This window comes from Eleutherodactylus coqui, chromosome 5 (assembly GCF_035609145.1).
Source record: "Eleutherodactylus coqui strain aEleCoq1 chromosome 5, aEleCoq1.hap1, whole genome shotgun sequence".
NCBI lineage: Eukaryota > Metazoa > Chordata > Amphibia > Anura > Eleutherodactylidae > Eleutherodactylus > Eleutherodactylus coqui.
The window spans coordinates 167,045,855-167,064,827 of NC_089841.1; the positions used below are offsets into that span (position 1 = coordinate 167,045,855).

At 40.6% G+C, this 18,973-nt stretch overlaps 1 protein-coding gene across 1 annotated transcript in view; it reads left to right on the forward strand.

Moving 5' to 3' along the window:
- Window positions 1-18,973, forward strand: part of SCARF2 (scavenger receptor class F member 2) — a 181,941-nt gene that overhangs the window by 157,565 nt on the left and 5,403 nt on the right. The window contains exon 10 of the mRNA XM_066603670.1: window positions 18,454-18,606. Within this exon, the coding sequence (XP_066459767.1) occupies window positions 18,454-18,606 (153 nt within the window). The remainder of the gene's footprint in view (window positions 1-18,453; window positions 18,607-18,973) is intronic.

Below are 18,973 nucleotides of genomic sequence, written 5' to 3' on the forward strand. Positions count from 1 at the left end.
CCAGGCCATACAGTAAGACTACTGTTATAGCCCCAACACAAGGGGATGGACAAATTGTGTAGTGACCACTTAATAGTTTACTCCACCTAGAAGTTTCTGTAGGAGACAAAGATTAAAAGGTTATCAACACGTATTTCTTATTAATGTATTAAAATACATTTTAAAATAAGCCTACACTTTAAGCCTGGAAGCTAGTTAATTATACATTCTAGCATTATAACTTCTGGTATAAACATGTGATTCGGAGGTTGGGTGTACCCGCTGTGATCAAATCTCATATGAGTAAGCAACACAGGTTTTATCCTGAGCACCAGAACCCGATTTACTACCCTGACAGTAAGTGGCATTTGGTAATTCTTTGATCAGTCAGCAAAGGAGAATCTTGAAGTTGTCATTTGTAATCTATGCAGATGACTGTAATTTAAGCCTCATTTTATTGTATTTGTCTTTATGAAAATGTATGTGGGATCAACATGCATATTTATTATTCTTGTGAAAGAAACATCAATCCTCTCAGCAGTCGCTACCCATCATATTTTAGAAATAACCTTACATCAATATTATTATTGCAACATAAAGTTACTACTTCCCTCTTTTCTTGCTGTTCAATATATATTACTTTTAGAAGTTTGCTGGTAAAATGTATTATGAATAATGGCCAGGGTGCACACAGGAAATAAAAATTCTATAAATTGTCACAGTTCTTTGAATATATATAATGGTGAAAAAAACACTTGATTGATTTAATATAATGTCTGAAATTTGCAGAAATTGCAGCAAATCAAATAATTTTAATAGTAGAGTAACTCTGGGGAAAAACTGATTTTTTTCTTGTTTTACACACTCTCACACATTTACTAAACCTGGCTATTCAGTGTAGATAAAATGGCAAATGTGCTTAAAGGGATTTTCTATGATTTTGTTGATGGCCTATTCTATTGCAAGTTAACCTTGCATTATACACTTTATCAATGAAAATCAAGCCCCCTAGAAGGAGTTCATGTTACTCTGCAAAACTTGGCATGCGGTTACATCTCAGGCAGATATGCAAATGATTAGAGTTGTGGGGGGATTAGATAAGGACCTAAAAGTATTTCTACCCTTGGCCTACAAAAAAGCTCTCAAAGGCTACTTGTGTGTAGTGGACCTCTTTTTCCGCTTGCATAGAGCTTGTTGACCACTATATGCCTCTATGATGCAATCAAAGAGATTTTGCTCAGTTAACAGTATGAGAGGGGGTGCATTTTTGAAATGAGCACCGATGATGACCTTGTGCATATCTGGAGACCTTAAGGTGAGCTCCTCAATCATGCGTCTGCTGCGGAGTGGCACATTGCCCCCACTACTGGTATGATGGTCTGGAGAACCCTTGCATATGACAGTTGGTCACCCCTAGTAGTGGTGCGAGGGACAATGACAGTCAGCGATATGTTCAGGACATCCTGCAGCCACATGTGTTCCTCTCATGGCGGCTTCCAAGAGGCATTTTCCAGCAGGACAATGCTCAGCTGCACACACAAGGGGGTCACAGGAGCCTCCACAACATTGCCATGCTTGTGTGGCTTGCCTTATTGGCAGATTTATCGCCAAAACAACATGTATGGGACCATCTAGGACACCAACTTTGACAGCCTATGATTTTGCATGATCTAGAGGCTCAGTTACAGTAAATGTGGAGCGATATGCTGCAGGATACCACATTGATCCTATATGCTTCCATGCACGCCGACCCTATCACATCTTACATCCAAGCTAGAGGCTGTACAACAGGGTACTAGAGCCTCCATGCCTGCCTGTATCACATCTTGTATCCAAGCTAGAGGAGGTACAACAGGGTACTAGAGCCTCCATGCCTGGCCCTATCACATCTTACATCCAAGCTAGAGGTGGTACAACAGGGTACTAGAGCCTCCCTTCATGTATTCAGTTTGCTCGTGTTTATACAGACAGATACATCGTTGGCTCGTTCAAATGAGAAATTGCTCACTCGCTCACATTCATTGATTTTTATGCCTACATAAAATCAGTGATGAATGAAAAGCAAACAATTTATTGTTCATTGTTGGATTGTTGGCTTCTTTTATAGCAAACGATTAACATCTAATTTTGCTCGTTTAAACAATTTTTTGAACAATAATTGTTCAGTGTTCAGTGTGAAAGGGCCTTTACTTATATCAACCTTACAATCACACATATAAAGTTTCATTCGATTCCGACAACTCCTTCCAGGTGCCTGATTGTTTTGGACAATGAGTGTAGCAATAATGTTATACAGTTAGAAACTAGCAAAAAACAACAGCTGAGATAAGAATCTAATGTGATTCTAATCTTTATAATTTGTTAGACTGAATGGGGTATTCTGGTCATCTACATTTATTCATATCAGTTTTTTATGCACATTTTATGTGTACGGTAGGAAAGCGCCCAATGTGCATGCTAAATGTGTTCATAGAGGTCCATTAGTCAGATGGAAGCTAAAAGATTGCCCTTTTGCTCCATCTGGCCAGTATACATTAGTATATAGAAACGAAATAGTGTGGGCTACGCTACTCCAATAAAATAAAAGCATACCTTACGGTATGCGTTATTTACATGGCATCCATTAAACATAGACGTCATGAGCTTTTCATGGAGCAGCCATTGAACAGATGCTATTATACTGTAGCTTAGGGATAACTGATGGTGCCTTATGCCATCTGTCACAGGCATTTGCTAAACATATACGTCATAAGCCTTTCATGATGTGTCCATTTAATGGACCCTAGTATGCTGTAGCATATTGGTGACTGACGCTAGTGTAGGGCATGCATCACAGAGTCATTTAACTTATACATTAGGAGCTTTTCCCAGCATATATGCTAATCATGAACATGCTGGATGTGAACTCAGCTTTTTCCATACCTCCCAGATGTATGTTTGTAAGTAGAAGAAAAGTGGAGTATCCCTGTTATGGCATGGTGGTAAGGGTAGAGCCGTAACCACAAAGCATGTAATGTGATCTAGCAATATGAAGATGCTGCCCAACCAGATGGAAATCTGCGATGTAATCATGAGCTCTATGTTTAGGTCTATGCGTGTCTTGCAGTATGGAATAGTGGTTCTTTTTGATGACCAAGTAAAGTTGGCACAGATAGTATTGTCTCTCTACATGCAAGTGCATTACATGCCAACCAATACCGTAGCTGCCAAGTACACTAGCTGAGTAGTCCCATGTGTCCTTGTTTTCTTAGGACATAGTAACCAGCCTGAGTAACACAATTTGAAGAATTATATTCCTACCATTGTTTCATACTTCAATGGCATCCAAAAGGAAGGGCGGGAATATTTGTGAGCAAATTTTATGTAACAGCAGTGTCTGGTGTTCTGTTTCTACGTTATGGGAATCCTGCTTTCCTGAAAATCCTGCTCACAAAGCATGACGTGTTTTGTTCGGACGGATATTTGCTTCCACTCACTTTGGCTCTGTTATGTTCAGATTTAAAAACTGGGATACTGCCAACATGTCCTCTGGATTCCTTGTGCATTGAGATCATATGACCTGCTTATGATTAAACAAAGAGTTATGGCTTCAAATGGAAATTGTGTAAGCTAGCTAATATATGTCATCTGGTGCTAGAACATTGCTTTGTTCCGCTACTTTGTATGTAAGGAAGCATATGATTGAGAAAAACATATCAGACAATTAGTTGTTCAGTTACAAAGGGACAATTACCAATAATGACAAATCAAATGGAATTTACTGCGAAATAGAATAGACTTAGGGTACTTTCACATGGGAGAGAGAAGTCGTTCACCCGAGGGAACGAGCAAACGATGACACAGAGCTGCACGGGCGGTAACTTTAAATACAGAGAGAAATTCTTTATTGTTTAACACATTTGTTCAGTCATTTAGTTTGCTGTATCGGTGAATGAGAACAATTGGTGTTTAAATCAAACGATTAGCGAACGAGCCAACCATGATTTTATGTCTGCATGAAATGAACGATGAAGGATAAGCATACATATTATCGTTCATCATTCAAGTATTGACCATGTTTAGGGTGAAGTCACACCCTAGGCGGGGCGGGGGGCGGGGCTAAGTTCTGAGAATTAGCCCCGCCCCGTCCCACCTTTTCCCATTACAAATAGTGCAGAGGGGCGGAGAGGAGGCGGAGAGGGGGGCGGGAGCTCAGTTCCTGCTCCTGGCTCTTCCATCCTCCCCCCTGCACACGAGGACAACGTATATTGGCTCGGCATGAAAACCGAGCCTATAGACGTTCATGTGACTTCACCCTAACACTGAACAATTATGTTTTTTTTGAACAGTAATTGTTTTCTGATTAAGTGCCCTTAAATAAAGTAGGCACAGATAGTATCATCACCCTGTCTTTCTCCGTGTGGTGACGTATGCTGCAGTCTCTCTTTATGCAAGTGCCCTTAAGCAGGGGTGTAACTAGAAGAGAATAGGCCCCATAGCAAAATTTACCAGCCTCATGTACAACTTCATAGGATCGAATACTATCAGCATACTGCTACTGAATAAAGACCACTACAAAAATCACTATGAGGCCTTAGTCAGACGGGCGATTTTTCGCACGATTTGCGGATCGCATGACGGATGCGCATCCGCAAATCGCGTGACCGGTGCGCGCAAGTCGCCCGAAAATCTGCTCCTAGCCGCATTTCATTAGAAACGGGCCGGAGCTGTCCAGCGCATTGCATTCAATGGAGACGGCAATACAGCCGTCTCCATTGAAAGCAATGCGCTGCGGGCGAGCCTGGGATGAATTGTCGGTAAGGGCTTAAATATATAAGCCCTTCCCTGCAATCCATCCTAAAATGTGTTAAAATAAAAAAAATTGTATACTCACCTTCTCCCGTCAGCCGGAGCTCCGCATGGCCGTCCTGCAGTGGGTGTGAAGGGGGTGTAAGTCAGACCTGCCCCCTGATTGGCTCAGCGCTGAGCCAATCAGAGGCATGCCTCACTCACACCCATTCATGAATTCATGAATGGATGTGAGTCAGACCTGCCCCTGATTGGCTCAGCGCTGAGAGGCAGCAGTCACTCACCCATTCATGAATTCATGAATGGGTGTGTGAGTGTTTTCAGCCTCTGATTGGTCAGGGCTGTGACCAATCAGAGGCAGATCATTCAGCAGGCGGGGATTTTAAAGCCCCGCCGGCTGAATAGTGCCAAGAAGCAGTTCAGGAGAACTGACAGCGGCCGCTGCTGGACTCCGGCTGCAGCGGAAAGGTGAGTATACAATTTTTTTTTATTTTAACACATTTTAGAATGAATTGCAGGGAAGGGTTTATATATTTAACCCCTTCCCGAAAATTCACCCCGCGCACGCCGGCAGCCCATTGCTTTCAATGGAGCGGCTGTATTGCCGCTCCATTGAATTCAATGGGCAAACATCATTCTTCTCTGCCACAGCTGTTACAGCTGTGGCAGAGAAGAATGATTTGTCTTCTATATGTTCTCAATGGGGTCAGCACTGCTGCCGCCGGCCCCATTGAGCGCATATAGAGAAGAGAACAGGAATCGCAGATAGGTGCGATCTGCGATTTTTTGTTCTATAATTTATCGGACGAGCGCATAAAAAGCGCTCATGTGTCCGATACCATTACAAAGCAATGGTTTTATAAAATCGCCGGACGCATGCCCATGCGCAAATCGCGCGAAAAATCGCCCGTCTGACTAAGGCCTTATTAATCATAACACTATATGATGGCCAAATAATACCACCAGATCGTGACCACATAATACCACAGCATAGTGTCTGATAAAAAAAACACTGTGCAAAGATCAATATTGCCCCCAAACAATGATCATATGGTTATAGATACAAAATCTACACAGATGCTCTGCAGATTGTATAAGTGATTACAGTACAATTACCCCCAGTGATCAAATATAACGTTCTCTCTGACTGGCATTGTTTAGTTTTCCCTTCTTTTTCATCTAGCCCTGACCGCTATGACAACTTTTACTGGCCACAACCTGTCTCTGCAGACATCTTTGACTCTTTGGTCTAACAGCACTTTCCCTACTTTTTAATACCTCTACACAATCTGTCCATCCATAGTGCTCTGCATAGTAATAATGCCATTTGTAGTGCCACACACAATAATAGTATCCTCCTTTTGAGACGCCTGTAGGCCCCACACAATAAGTGCTGCTTTTAGTACTCCCCATATATAAACAGTAAAAGTGCCTTTGTGACTCTGGTTTGTAATAATGCTTCTTCATACCTGACTCCGTAATAATATAATAATGCCTCCTTATGCCTCTGTTCAGCATTTGTGGCCGACTTTATCCTCTACTTAGTATTTATACCTCCTTAATTCCACTGTCTGGTATGTCTGCCCCCTAATGCCCTTAATGAGTATTTGTGCCTCCTTTATTTTCCCACTCAGTATTTCTGTTCCCTTTATGTCCCCACTCAGTATTTCTGTTCCCTTTATGTCCCCACTCAGTATGTATGCCTCTTTTATTCTCCCACTCAGTACTTTGTCTCCCTTTATGCCCCCACTCAGTATTTAAAGCCCCCTTGGCTGCAGTCAGTACTTTTGGCACCTTTGTGTTGCAAAATAAAAAAGGACAGTATACTCACCTGTTTTTAAAATGGTTGTGTTTTTTCTCATAGAAGTCTCTCTAGTGCTACCTAAAAAGTAAAGTCGCCTGGTGCAAGCACCGAGTCATGACAGACTCCCAGGGTAACATCACAATGTGACATTTTCTCAGCAGACTGTTTTTGCGGGGTGGTTTGCCATTGCCTTTCCCAGTCATCTTTACCCCCTAGAAAGCTGGGTACTCATTTTACCGACCTCGGAAGGATGGAAGGCTGAAGTCAACCTTGTGCCGGCTACCTGAACCAGGCGGGGATTGAACCCACAACCTTCAGGTCATGAGCGAGAGCTTAGGCCTGCATTCTGCTGCCCTAAAACTCTGCGCAATATGGGGCTCCTTAGTGCTACCTGCTGCAGTCTAAATACAAACCAAAAACACAACAGCTATAAAACCGCATGCTCGGCAACCATATGACATTCACATGCTGGCCAGATAACTTTCATACTGCAATGTAAAATAAACTCCCTGCAATGCAAATTACACCACAGCTACTCATCAGGATTATCATTAGGGTGCATTCACATGGGCGATTTTCACGCACGAGTTCCTTACAATTGCGACATGGATGGAACTTACATGTGAAAATAACCTATTGATTATATCTGTTTATTCCCATGCAAGTTCCATCTATATTGCATATTCACTCAAAACATGCATTGCTGAAAAGTTGCCGGTTCAGAGTGCAATGGAAATGTACCCTTAAAGACATCATTCCATTTACTTGTAGAAGAGAGGTGCTTCCATCATCAGTATAGGAATGTTCATTCCTCAAAAAACTAATGTGGGCCAACAGAAACAGACATACAGTGGCTGCAGAGAGACTGCTACTGAGTTGATTTTTAATATGGTGGAATCACTGTGGGCATTCCGCAATGGAGTACTCACAACAAATCTGCAAGAATTCCACAGCGGCTGCTAGGTAATGTATTCATTTTTTTGTATGTAGTCTAGCTAGGGGTTATCTTCTGGGTAGGGCTTATATTTCAAGCCTCCCCGAAATAGCCATAAATCAGGGTAGGTTTAGTTTAGCGGTAGGTCTTATTTTTGGGGAAACATGGTAGTTCCTGCTTTGTAACCATTCATTCAGTCATTAAACCTCTTACAGAATTCTATCTTACTATAATTTCCTTATTTTGTATATATTAATATATAATTATATATGCACCCCACCCCCACCCACACCCTCAATTTTCCAAAGACTGACAAGAACTAGCTAAGTCAGGAGGACGGAGAAGGAGGAAACCTTGTAAATTGAATAATGGTGGACAACTACATAGATGCCTCCATTATAAGCCCTACATCATAGCATTATAACCTATAGGTAAGTGACTAATAGTACAATAGGGACTCCTAGTAATTGTTTAATAAGTGCAGTATAAAATAACAGAATTTAGTTACCTTGTCAGTTTTGATACCTTTTGATAAACAATGTGTATATAAAACCCCATTTTACTCATATATCATAGGAAGTTTAAATTGAATAAAGACCCTTTAGCGAGCAAAGGTAAAAATTCATCATGTAGTTTAATCTAGTGTATGGAGAAGTCCCATCAATTGTACACTTGAAAATGTCTGTGAGTCGTGAAACCTCTGTACCTTGCACTATTATTTATGAAGACCTTAAGTGTTTATTTGCTGAAGGGTGTCCGTACCTACTACAAATCATCTTCTCTACAGGACCAATATCTTTACTGGGACGTTGTAAATGTACAGGGAGCTCCAACCATTCGAGCCTAACAGTAGAGAGCAATGAAATATTCTATAAGCATGCATTTTAATTCAAATATTTTTATCTGCCAAGTTCTAATGTTATTTCTCATTGCTCATATAGTGGCAACATATTCTGCATTGCTGTACTGAAATTGTCACCAATCACATACTTCCTTGCCCCCAATTGCTTTCAAGATCGATATTTTTCATGGATCGGGAAGGGTATCATTTCTCCTTAAAGAGAGCACCTACAATATGTATGAGGAGACTTATAAGGCCACCCATGCTCCTCTGGGAAATATGCAAATAAGAAAGATGGAACAATACCTCTGCAGCGTCACCTATTGGAAGACAGCATTCCTGCAAGACTCTTTATACATGCCTTATAACAATGACTGGGAATTGAAATCCAAGCCAGCATACCATACCCAGACAGCTCTTTCGGGGTTTTTGCTCCTCCTCAGAGTGCAGTAGGTTTCTGGCTTGGCTAGTGAGAGGCCTATGATGTGGCTCTATCTCCTGGAGACGCACATTAGGACCAATTTAATGTGAAAACAATTAACCTATTAATATGTTTTTGGGGCATGGGAGAAAACCCTAGAATACATGGAAATAACGCAGCAACTCCATGCAGATGGAGTCTGGACAAATTCAAGTACCCACTGGTGCAGGCAACAGTGCCAACTTCAAAGCCCCCGTGTTGCCCTAATCCGCATTTAATATTTCAGTATAAATTCATCAGATGTCGCAGTGCTTATATACCTAATAAACTCACTATATAATTTCTGGTGGTTCCTGTGCCACTGCTCATCACAGGTCCTCTGTGCCATTCTGATGTGATGCCAGCAGTGGTGCAGTGATTTCTAAGATCATGGTGCAATGATATTACAAGGTCGTCACCTCAATGTGCTCATGAGGATAGTAGTGTGGGAAACACATCAGAGTCCGGATGCATTCGCATTAACGATTTTCCTACACGATTTCTGTATATTGTGGAATGCACGGAATAACACAGTAAAGGGACCCTTTAACCCCTTGAGTGGTGGGTTTCCTACCACCCTGTCGTGCCCACCAGGGCAGGTTTTTTAAAATGGTCTAATCATTGAATTTCAACTAGTTTTGCAGTTGCGTCTCAAGAGCCATAACTTTTTCATTTTTCCATTGACATGGCCATATAAGGGCTTGCTTTTTGCGGGACAAGTTGTGATTTTTTAAACAGGGGGGAGGAAAAAAAGAAATGGGGAAAAAAGAAAAAAAGGGGCCATGTCATTAAGGGGTTAAACAATGCATTAACTTCCTTCTCTGGGTCATTATGACGCATGGATACCACGTGTGATTTTATTTTTGATTTTTTACAAAGTAAAGGGAGACAAGTGTTTTAATTTTATTTTTTTTATAATTTTTTAACTTTTTTTTTTTTTTTTAACTTTTTTTTTTGGCCCTTTAGGGGACTTCCACAGGGACCCATCAGGACCCCTGATCACATTCCGGGGGTCCGATGGTGACAGCCCTTTACATGCTGCAGTGACAGCCCTTTATATGCTGCAGTCACATAGACTGCAGCATGTAAAGGGTTAACACAGCAGAGATCGGAGGTTTTCTCTGATCTCTGCTGTAAGAGCTAGTACCTAGCTGTCCTCTCACAGCCAAGCACCAAGCTCTCCCTGCCACAGAGACCATCGGCTTGCTTCTGACAAGCCGATGGTCTCTATGGCAACCTGTAAACAAACCAGTGCAGGAGATTGCTGACATATCGGCAATATCTTCTGCTGGTTTCTCAAAGCCCTTGCACTGCTCTCTGTGGGTCTGTGCAGGCAGAGTGACACTGTCACAGCTTGTGGCATTGTGCTCTGCAGCTCCCATAGTGATACATAGCCCGGAAATCTTCCGGGCTGTATCGCTATGAGCAGTGGAGCTCGTCCCGGAAAATTTCCGGGCGTGCCACTCAAGGGGTTAATGGGTGTATTTACACGCGCAATTTTTATCTCACAGTGATACAAGAAGCTGCGATGCGAGAGAAAAATTACAGCATGTACTATTTTTGGGCAATTCTGTTTAAGAATCAACCATACTTCTCTATAGAAGAAGAAAAAATCACATTCGCATGTTCAGGTTCGTGCTTGTGTGATGTGTTTTTGCGCCCACAGAAAATAATGGGCATTTTTTTACACATGTAAAAAAATCAGAAGTCCTGCGATGCAGTTTTCGGACTCGAATAAAAATCGCGGCTTTGCAAGTTCGATGTTGGGCTGAGTTTCTTGGACCAATATCACACTTGCCTGCAACTCGCCTGTGTTAATTCACCCTCAGTAAGATGAGTACAGAATGTGGGCTTTTGCACACGTTTTTACGGCTGACGATATACGCAACCATCTGAGCCCTTGGTTTCCAATGCAGCCATTCACACGGGCGAATATACGGCGTGTATATACATCAGACCGTGAAAAATCAATCACTGTAGAAAACCTAATAAAATGTATACTGATTATGAAGCTTAAAATGTAGCTTTTATTATTCTTAACGATAAAAAAAGTCTTATACGTACACTCACAAAAACATAAACTCAACAAACATGTGAAATACCCTTTTGCCTCTATGTCTAAGTTGGGAGATTGAGGTTTTCGGTATTGTGTATATACCCGCACCAGTATACAAGTACCCCTTTAGAGATTATCAATAATACATGTACCCGCAATTGCTCAAATGTGTGCGGATTTATTTATTTTTTTTGAAAGGGTTAATAGTTGGTCACTAAGTCCAGGGAGTGGCAGTACTTAGACTGGTAATGAAGCTACTTCTCTCCTCACTTATCTGGCCTGATATGCGGATATGTGTACCACTAATTTGTGATTACACCGTATTTCACTTGTAAGTACTTCCACAAAGAAGGCATAGGGTAGTTAGTTTTTCAGATTGGACTTATCAGTCTCAGGGTGTTGGCCCAATAGATATTAACACTTAGGTAGATCAGTCAGTGGTTGAAAATAACCCCATCAGTTGTATCCACCGACCCATTACGTCTTAATCTTAAAACCACTCTATTTTGTAGTTATCGTGTAGGGCCCAGAGTCGTATTGCAATCCTGGGTTGTTGTCCCTAGATGATCTAATTCTCAGTCTAATGTACAGCTCAGATAGTTTTTCTAGCTTTTTTAAACGGATCTATTGTACAGATCTTATATACGGATCAACGCGTTTCCTTAGCCTGATTTTTAGGCTAATTCATCAGGATCCATAGCTTGCTTATAGTGGAAAGATGGCATCTGTTTCCACTAGATAAAGAGGTATTTATGTCAACACAAGAATATGTCCTACTAAGGATAATTGAGGCGTGGACTTGCCTTTGTAGTATATGCGGGGGTGAATATTATTAGAACAATAGATCTTTGGCTATACAGCTTTACTATTATGCTGGCACTCGTTCCCAGTATACGCACTATCAGGCACTGAGAATCCGTGCAGCCTGTTTAGCCGTGGAAGCCAAAAGCAGATGGGCTTACTACCATGTGTACACCTTGGATACAATAAATTATATATCACATGGGAGTCAGACCATATTCTTCAGAACCCGCTCAGAAGCACCCCAGGGCTTTAGATACAACGTACTGAAAATTTTGATTCCAGCACATTCCCTGTTAAAGTTGCTAACAGGGACTGTCTGAGCTGACACAAGCACATGCTGTGTCCAGCTCCAAGCACCATAGCTAGTTAATGCAAATGTAGGCAGACACCACGAATAACTGGTCTAGCGATGGCTGGCAAATAAGCACCAGAATGTTAGAAAGTGGGACTACAGCAATATAGCATGCTAGCGACTTTAACAGGGAATGTGCTGGAATCAAAATTTTCAGTACGTTGTATCTAAAGCCCTGGCGTGCTTCTGATCGGGTTCTGAAGAATATGGTCTGACTCCCATGTGATATATAATTTATTGTATCCAAGGTGTACACATGGTAGTAAGCCCATCTGCTTTTGGCTTCCATAAATACGTCTTTATCTAGTGGAAACAGATGCCATCTTTCCACTATAAGCAAGCTATGGATCCTGATGAATTAGCCTAAAAATCAGGCTAAGGAAACGCGTTGATCCGTATATAAGATCTGTACAATAGATCCGTTTAAAAAAGCTAGAAAAACTATCTGAGCTGTGCATTAGACTAAGAATTAGATCATCTAGGGACAACAACCCAGGATCGCAATACGATTCTGGGCCCTACACGATAACTACAAGATAGAGTGGTCTTAAGATTAAGACGTAACGGGTCGGTGGATACACCTGATGGACCCCTTATATTATGGGGTTATTCTCAACCGCTGACTGATCTACCCAAGTGTTAATATCTATTGGGCCAACACCCTGAGACTGATAAGTCCAATCTGAAAAACTAACTACCCTATGCCTTTTTTGTGGAAGTACTTACAAGTGAAATACGGTGTAATCACAAATTAGTGGTACACATATCCGCATATCAGGCCAGATAAGTGAGGAGAGAAGTAGCTTCATTACCAGTCTAAGTACTGCCACTCCCTGGACTTAGTGACCTACTATTAACCCTTTAAAAAAAAAAAAATCAAAAATCCGCACACATTTGAGCAATTGCGGGTACATGTATTATTGATAATCTCTAAAGGGGTACTTGTATACTGGTGTGGGTATATACACAATACTGAAAACCTCAATCTCCCAACTTAGACACAGAGGCAAAAGGATATTTCACATGTTTGTTGAGTTTGTTTTTGTGAGTGTACGTATAAGATTTTTTTATCGTTAAGAATAATAAAAGCTACATTTTAAGCTTCATAATCAGTATAAATTTTATTAGGTTTTCTACAGTGATTGATTTAGTTGAGTCGGAAACCTACTGTCTCAGTGATTAGACCGTGAAAAATGGAACATACACGACTGAAATGTGCGCTGACGCATATACTGCGGGTAAAAAGATAGTTCTGGAACTATCTTTTGCCCGATATATGGCGGCAGCTCCCATAGACTCCTATAGGAGCTGGAAAAAAAAGAGAGGGGTAGGCAGTTTAGCAGTGTCCAATGCTGTGAAAAGCTTACAGGTGCCTCTGTATAGGCATTGGAAAGCATCCAGAGGATTTTGGCAGAACGAGGGTTTTCCAGGGTGCAACATATTTTTTTGCTAAAAAACATCACTCCCAATCATATGAATGGGTGAGAAACCGCTGGCCGTGAGCATGGGAAAAGTCCGTTCATGTAATTTTACATCACGGCCGAGAAAATGTAAAAACGCATTCGGCCCTGTGATAGAGCCCTTTGACAAAAGTCTGGACACACCCATTTAACTGGTGTAATAATGGGAAAATTGACTCCCAATGTGTAAAAGTATTAATTGGGAGGGAGGCTGCATTTTTTGGTGGAGGAGACTTTCCAGTTTGAACTCTACTATATTGAATTCAGCTTAGTTTTTCAAGTGGGAAGAGGGTCATATGATATATCGATCTTGGCTAAAATGTTTTCAGAAATACTGGAAGTTGAATTTTGCTTGATCTTTACTTGTTTAGAAGTTAAACAAGGACAACCTCCCTCCCAATTAATGCTTTCACACATTGGCATTTCTAATTATTGCACCAGTTAAATCGATGTGTCCAGACTTTTGCTTCACTCCATAAACTTCAGTAAGTTTATTTTTCTTTCACATCCCAAGCCCATACAGCCTCAGTGCTCTCTAACATTCTTTTAAAATGCATACTGCACCATGAGATCATAAGTGAAATGGGTAAATGGGCATGAGGGCTAGGTGTCATTCATTACACAAACGTGATTAGAGAGGTTCTTGGTTCACTGCCCAATCTGACAATATTGATAGAAATACATGTTATTTGAAACTATCACTGTTGGGTTTGGTTTCCTTTATGCTGAAACTAGTATATCAGCTATCTCTAGTGCTGGAGGCTACGTCAACTGACTTCATACTAATAAAAAAATAGATGCTGCTCTAAGCTCGACTATTTCTTACATAAGGAACAGAATAACTTTTTGACACCACTCAGAGTCATTTATAGTTCATTTTCCTCTAGAGAATTGTAAAAAGTCCATGTTCCTATTTCTTCACCAATATTAGAGTGCAATATACCATAGGTAATCTTGTTTCAGACCATATCTTGAAATGCGCTTTCTTTAATGTTATATTGTACTTTTCACATCACAATTCTTGCCTGAATTACTTTTTTGAATTTTTTGGCTATGGCCTAAGACTTTGAATTAAAATTGAATTTTGGGCTCATAACTTCAAAGATGAAGTTTATTTCTATTAATGTAATGATGTTCTGTCCGGACCTAGTTAGAAGTCAGGGAAAGCTACAAGTCAATGTCAAGTTGCTATGGAGAAAAAATCCCCTCTTTCAACTACTGTTGCAACGAAGAATGCTCCTTTTTTGGTATACTACTTTTTAAAAAAAACATTGTTTTGGAGAATAATTGTGCGAGAAATAGTGCTTTTTATCTACCGTTCATATAGATGCTGTGGTGCAGAATAGAATGTAAACAGCGACATTATAATAAGGGACTTTATTCTCATCTTACCATGTTTTCATTTACTTTATGGTCCTGTTTGGCATCAATCGAACTCAACATCTGATTCACTGTTGCCAGGCATGCTAAGTGCTCCAACATGGAAATGTTCTTTACTCTACTATGTGCAGACTGCCTTTGTCTGGGGCAGCTTGCGGTTTCCCGTGAACACACTGCTGCAGAACTCATTTCTTAGCTACAGGTGCTCAGGATTATTTTACCACTCTGCTGGCAGTTTGTCAAGACCAAAACTACAAGAACAGGTGGAGGTTGGACAGTCCTGTCTTTGCTAAACTTTTTACATTTGAAAAAACAGATTTTCCGCTATATGAGCAGCGTAACACACCGTGCTGCACAGTTTATGTGGATTAATCCATGCGAAGGGCAGACATACTCATTATTATGGTACAGTATTGTTGCAGTGTCTGCCTGTTTTTATTATTTCGCTTACTGTGCTAAAATGAAATGCCGTTTTCCTGGGGTCAGTGCTTTGATTACCTCACCTTGGTCGCTAAGTCACACGAATAATAAACTAAATCCTTCTTCAGGAGCTGAGAGAGTTACGTTGGAAGACTGTTTGCATCCATTAGAAAGGTTAATCATCAGAACACAAACATAGCAATCTAATATTGAAGATAAAGTACAAGTTCTCTTTAATATGCTTCATTCTAACCCTTTCCAATCCAATTTTTCTGCCACCTGCACACTCCCCAGCTCCATCGGAGCGCTGTCCTGTATACTGTAGCATACATATGCAGAACAGCCTCCAACATCGGAGCAGTGTCCTGCATACTGTAACATACATATGCAGAACAGCCTCCAACATCGGAGCTCTGTCCTGCATGTTGTTAAAAATATGTGTCAGCCCTCATCCAACATCGGAGCTATGGAGGGAAATCTTTTTGTCAAATGAGGGCCAACACTAGATTGCGAAGGGCTAAAGCTGGATGAAGATGGAGTCCTTTGCAGTGTTACAGTTTAGGAGTCTCATTCCAAAGTATTACAGGACTATTGAGCAAAGAGTGCTAATTATGATGTTATCCTACATAATTTAATGCATATAACCACTTGGTTAGGGTGGATTTACACAGGACGACTATTGTCCAAATAATCACTCAACAGAGTAAATGCAAATGGCAATCGCTCCGTGTAAACATGGACACCAACAGGGAGACAAGCGATAATTTGCCCACTAGTAACTGGTCACTTTATTTCTGCTCACATCATTTATAGTCATCTGGTGTAAAGTCATGGTCATTTGTATTTGAATGACTTACTGTTCGTCGCGCACAGCTTGGTCTTCCACGTTTTGGGGACATGGCAACAGTCAAACTGGTAAGCACTTGATATGAACATCACTCAGCAATGCTTGACTCTCCCTAGTGGCTCTATTGGCTGAAGCACAACAGCGCCGCTAGACTTAACATAGGAACTGTGACCTTGCCTGATGGGTCGTTCAATGTATCAAACTCAAATTTAATGATTTTACGGTGGTGGTGAGGATGTCACAAATCTAATGACGCCAAAATCATCCGCCAAAGGGCACGCAAAGGGGTCAAAGTGTGGTGCAAGAAAAAGTATCTAGGGATTTTTAGATTAGTTTAGGTTACAACCTCCTGGCATTCAATAATGTATATAAAGTGGTGGGCACGGCCTCAATTCCTAGGTGGTCACTGATCCTCTGTATGTTGGTGGCAGATATAAAGGGTATTTCTTTGCTGGTGTATAGTGAATAAGCTCTGGTGGTCATTAATGTGCAGATGCTCATTTCTTGTGATTAGTGGCAAAAAATTACTTGGACAAAGATGGCCGCGTTGCATCTCTGACTACCTGATGTTCCCTGTGTATTAGTACGCATCAGTAATCTCAGACACTACATGTTGATTTGACTGGCCAGCGCTGCTCATTCTGTGTCTGTTTCTGAGTTACTGATAGTGCAGTATACACTCATCTCAATGATGTTGGTTAACAGTAGATGTGTGCTTTATTTCCCTGGTGGTCAGTTGAATGTGACTTTAATTCCAGGTGTCAGTAAGTAGTATATGCAGCATACAATAACTGATTACAAGTAAATATAGCTAGTGTTACCGTATTAGTCTAATGACGTCACTTAATTTGTTCTGTTTAGTGAGAACAAGAACTCAACCTTGATGACAACCTTGCCAACCTGAATTTTTCATTTTCCTGAACAACTTATCCAAAAACCACGGACAGTCAATATTTTTTACGAACAAATTGGAAGACCATACTAAATGATAAAGATTATTAGTGATACATGTTTATAGGTCAGATGCTGATGTAAACTTATTACCAGCACTTACTGGGAGCTCTAAAATGACAATAATTGCGGTCACAATAATCTGCTCAAGTACTACCAGCCTCAAAAAAAATCACGGGCGCAACTATTCTTTTTCACGGACACTGGAAAAAGTGCCCTATTTTTACAGTTGGCTGCCATGCTTGGCAGTTGAGCAAGCTTCACATCTTATCTGGCTGGGGATGAAGCAGAGACATCATCTGTCTAAGTGCTAAAACTAACTAGTTGGTGAGTTAGCTGTATATCAGAGCCAGGGGTGTAACTATGGGGGATGCGGTTGCACCCGGGCCCAGGAGCCTTAGGGGTCCATAAGGCCTATCTTCTCCATATAGGAAGCCCAGTACTATGAATATAGCATTATAGTTGGGGTGTCCTTTTACAGATTTTGCATTGGGGCCCACGAATCTTCAAGTTACGCCTCTGATCAGAGCTTTATGCCATTAGTTCTATAGCTAAAGAAAAGTTTTTCAATTTTGCTAAAAACTGAATGACTATTTGAATGCTTACTACTGCAGAACCCACAACTCTTATGGTATTACAGTATACATCAAGAAGTATTATAGATTTTGTGTTTGATTGATGGCAGTAGAATAAAGGAGGAACTGTGGTTTTGACTTTATCATGAGGATTTCTTGGTAATTCCAGCTTCAGTATTATCTATGGATATAATCCATATCGTATTACTAGCAATAAAGAGGTCTAATCTAAAACAATGGATCTATAGTCTAGCACCAGATCAGGATTTGTTGCTGCAGTCACTTAGGAAACATATGCACTTGAAGAACTCAGAGGTGGAGAGGGTCTAAGGAAAAGGAATTATTTTTCCAAAATATGAGACTATATTGAAAGAATCTTGAAGGAAGATCGACAACGGATAGTCGCTTCCTTCTATAGATAAACTGAACATGTATTACGTATTTAGTTGAGGGTACATAGCGCCGTGACACAGGAGGAGGGAAGGGGGACAAAATATAAAGATATTTTCCTTGTACTTTTTGATCTCTTTATTTCTGTGTTTGGATGTTTATGGAAAATGTTATAAATAAATGCCTAATGGATTTACATTTTTTTTTATATTTGTGCTTTAAAATAGCTGGTAGATAGCACTGATATACAGTTAATATAAAGTTGGACAGCTCCATGTCAAGGCCATAAAATACATTCTTATTTAATGTATTACATGAAATGATAGCATTGTATCAAACCATTATTAGTCCAAACAGCAAGCTCTTGGGTTTTCCCCGCCACATCCTCAAATTTCATTTTTCTTCATTTCAGTGGCTCATCATGACATGGAGAATACATTTAATTGCAGCTTCATTGAACCACCATCTGTTGTTGAACAACCATCTCCTTCATGGTCATCCCGTGGTTCTTTTTCATCCTTTGATACCACTGATGATGGACCAGTGTATTGTGTGCCTCATGAGGGTGAGTGAGACGGGAAATTCTCCTGTAAAACTATTCACATGTAGCATTATATCATAAGAAAGAGGCACTTTAAAAAAAAGTATTTATAAGATGCCTATGAGCAGTTAAGACCGTGTTCAGAACAGAGGCTCATGAGGGTTCTCTGCCGCTTCATCAGAGCCAATGAAAAATATATGTGGGCGGAAATTGTAGAGAAGAACCTTGTCAGTCAACGCTCATCCAAAATAAGTGGTGCCTTGCATTCTAGTGACATAATGTATCTACTATCTTAACTGCTCATAAGCATCTTACAGATATAGTATTTCTACCCACCTACTAGAGTACATATAAATAGCATAATCAAGTGGTACCCCGTTCTCTTCCTCTT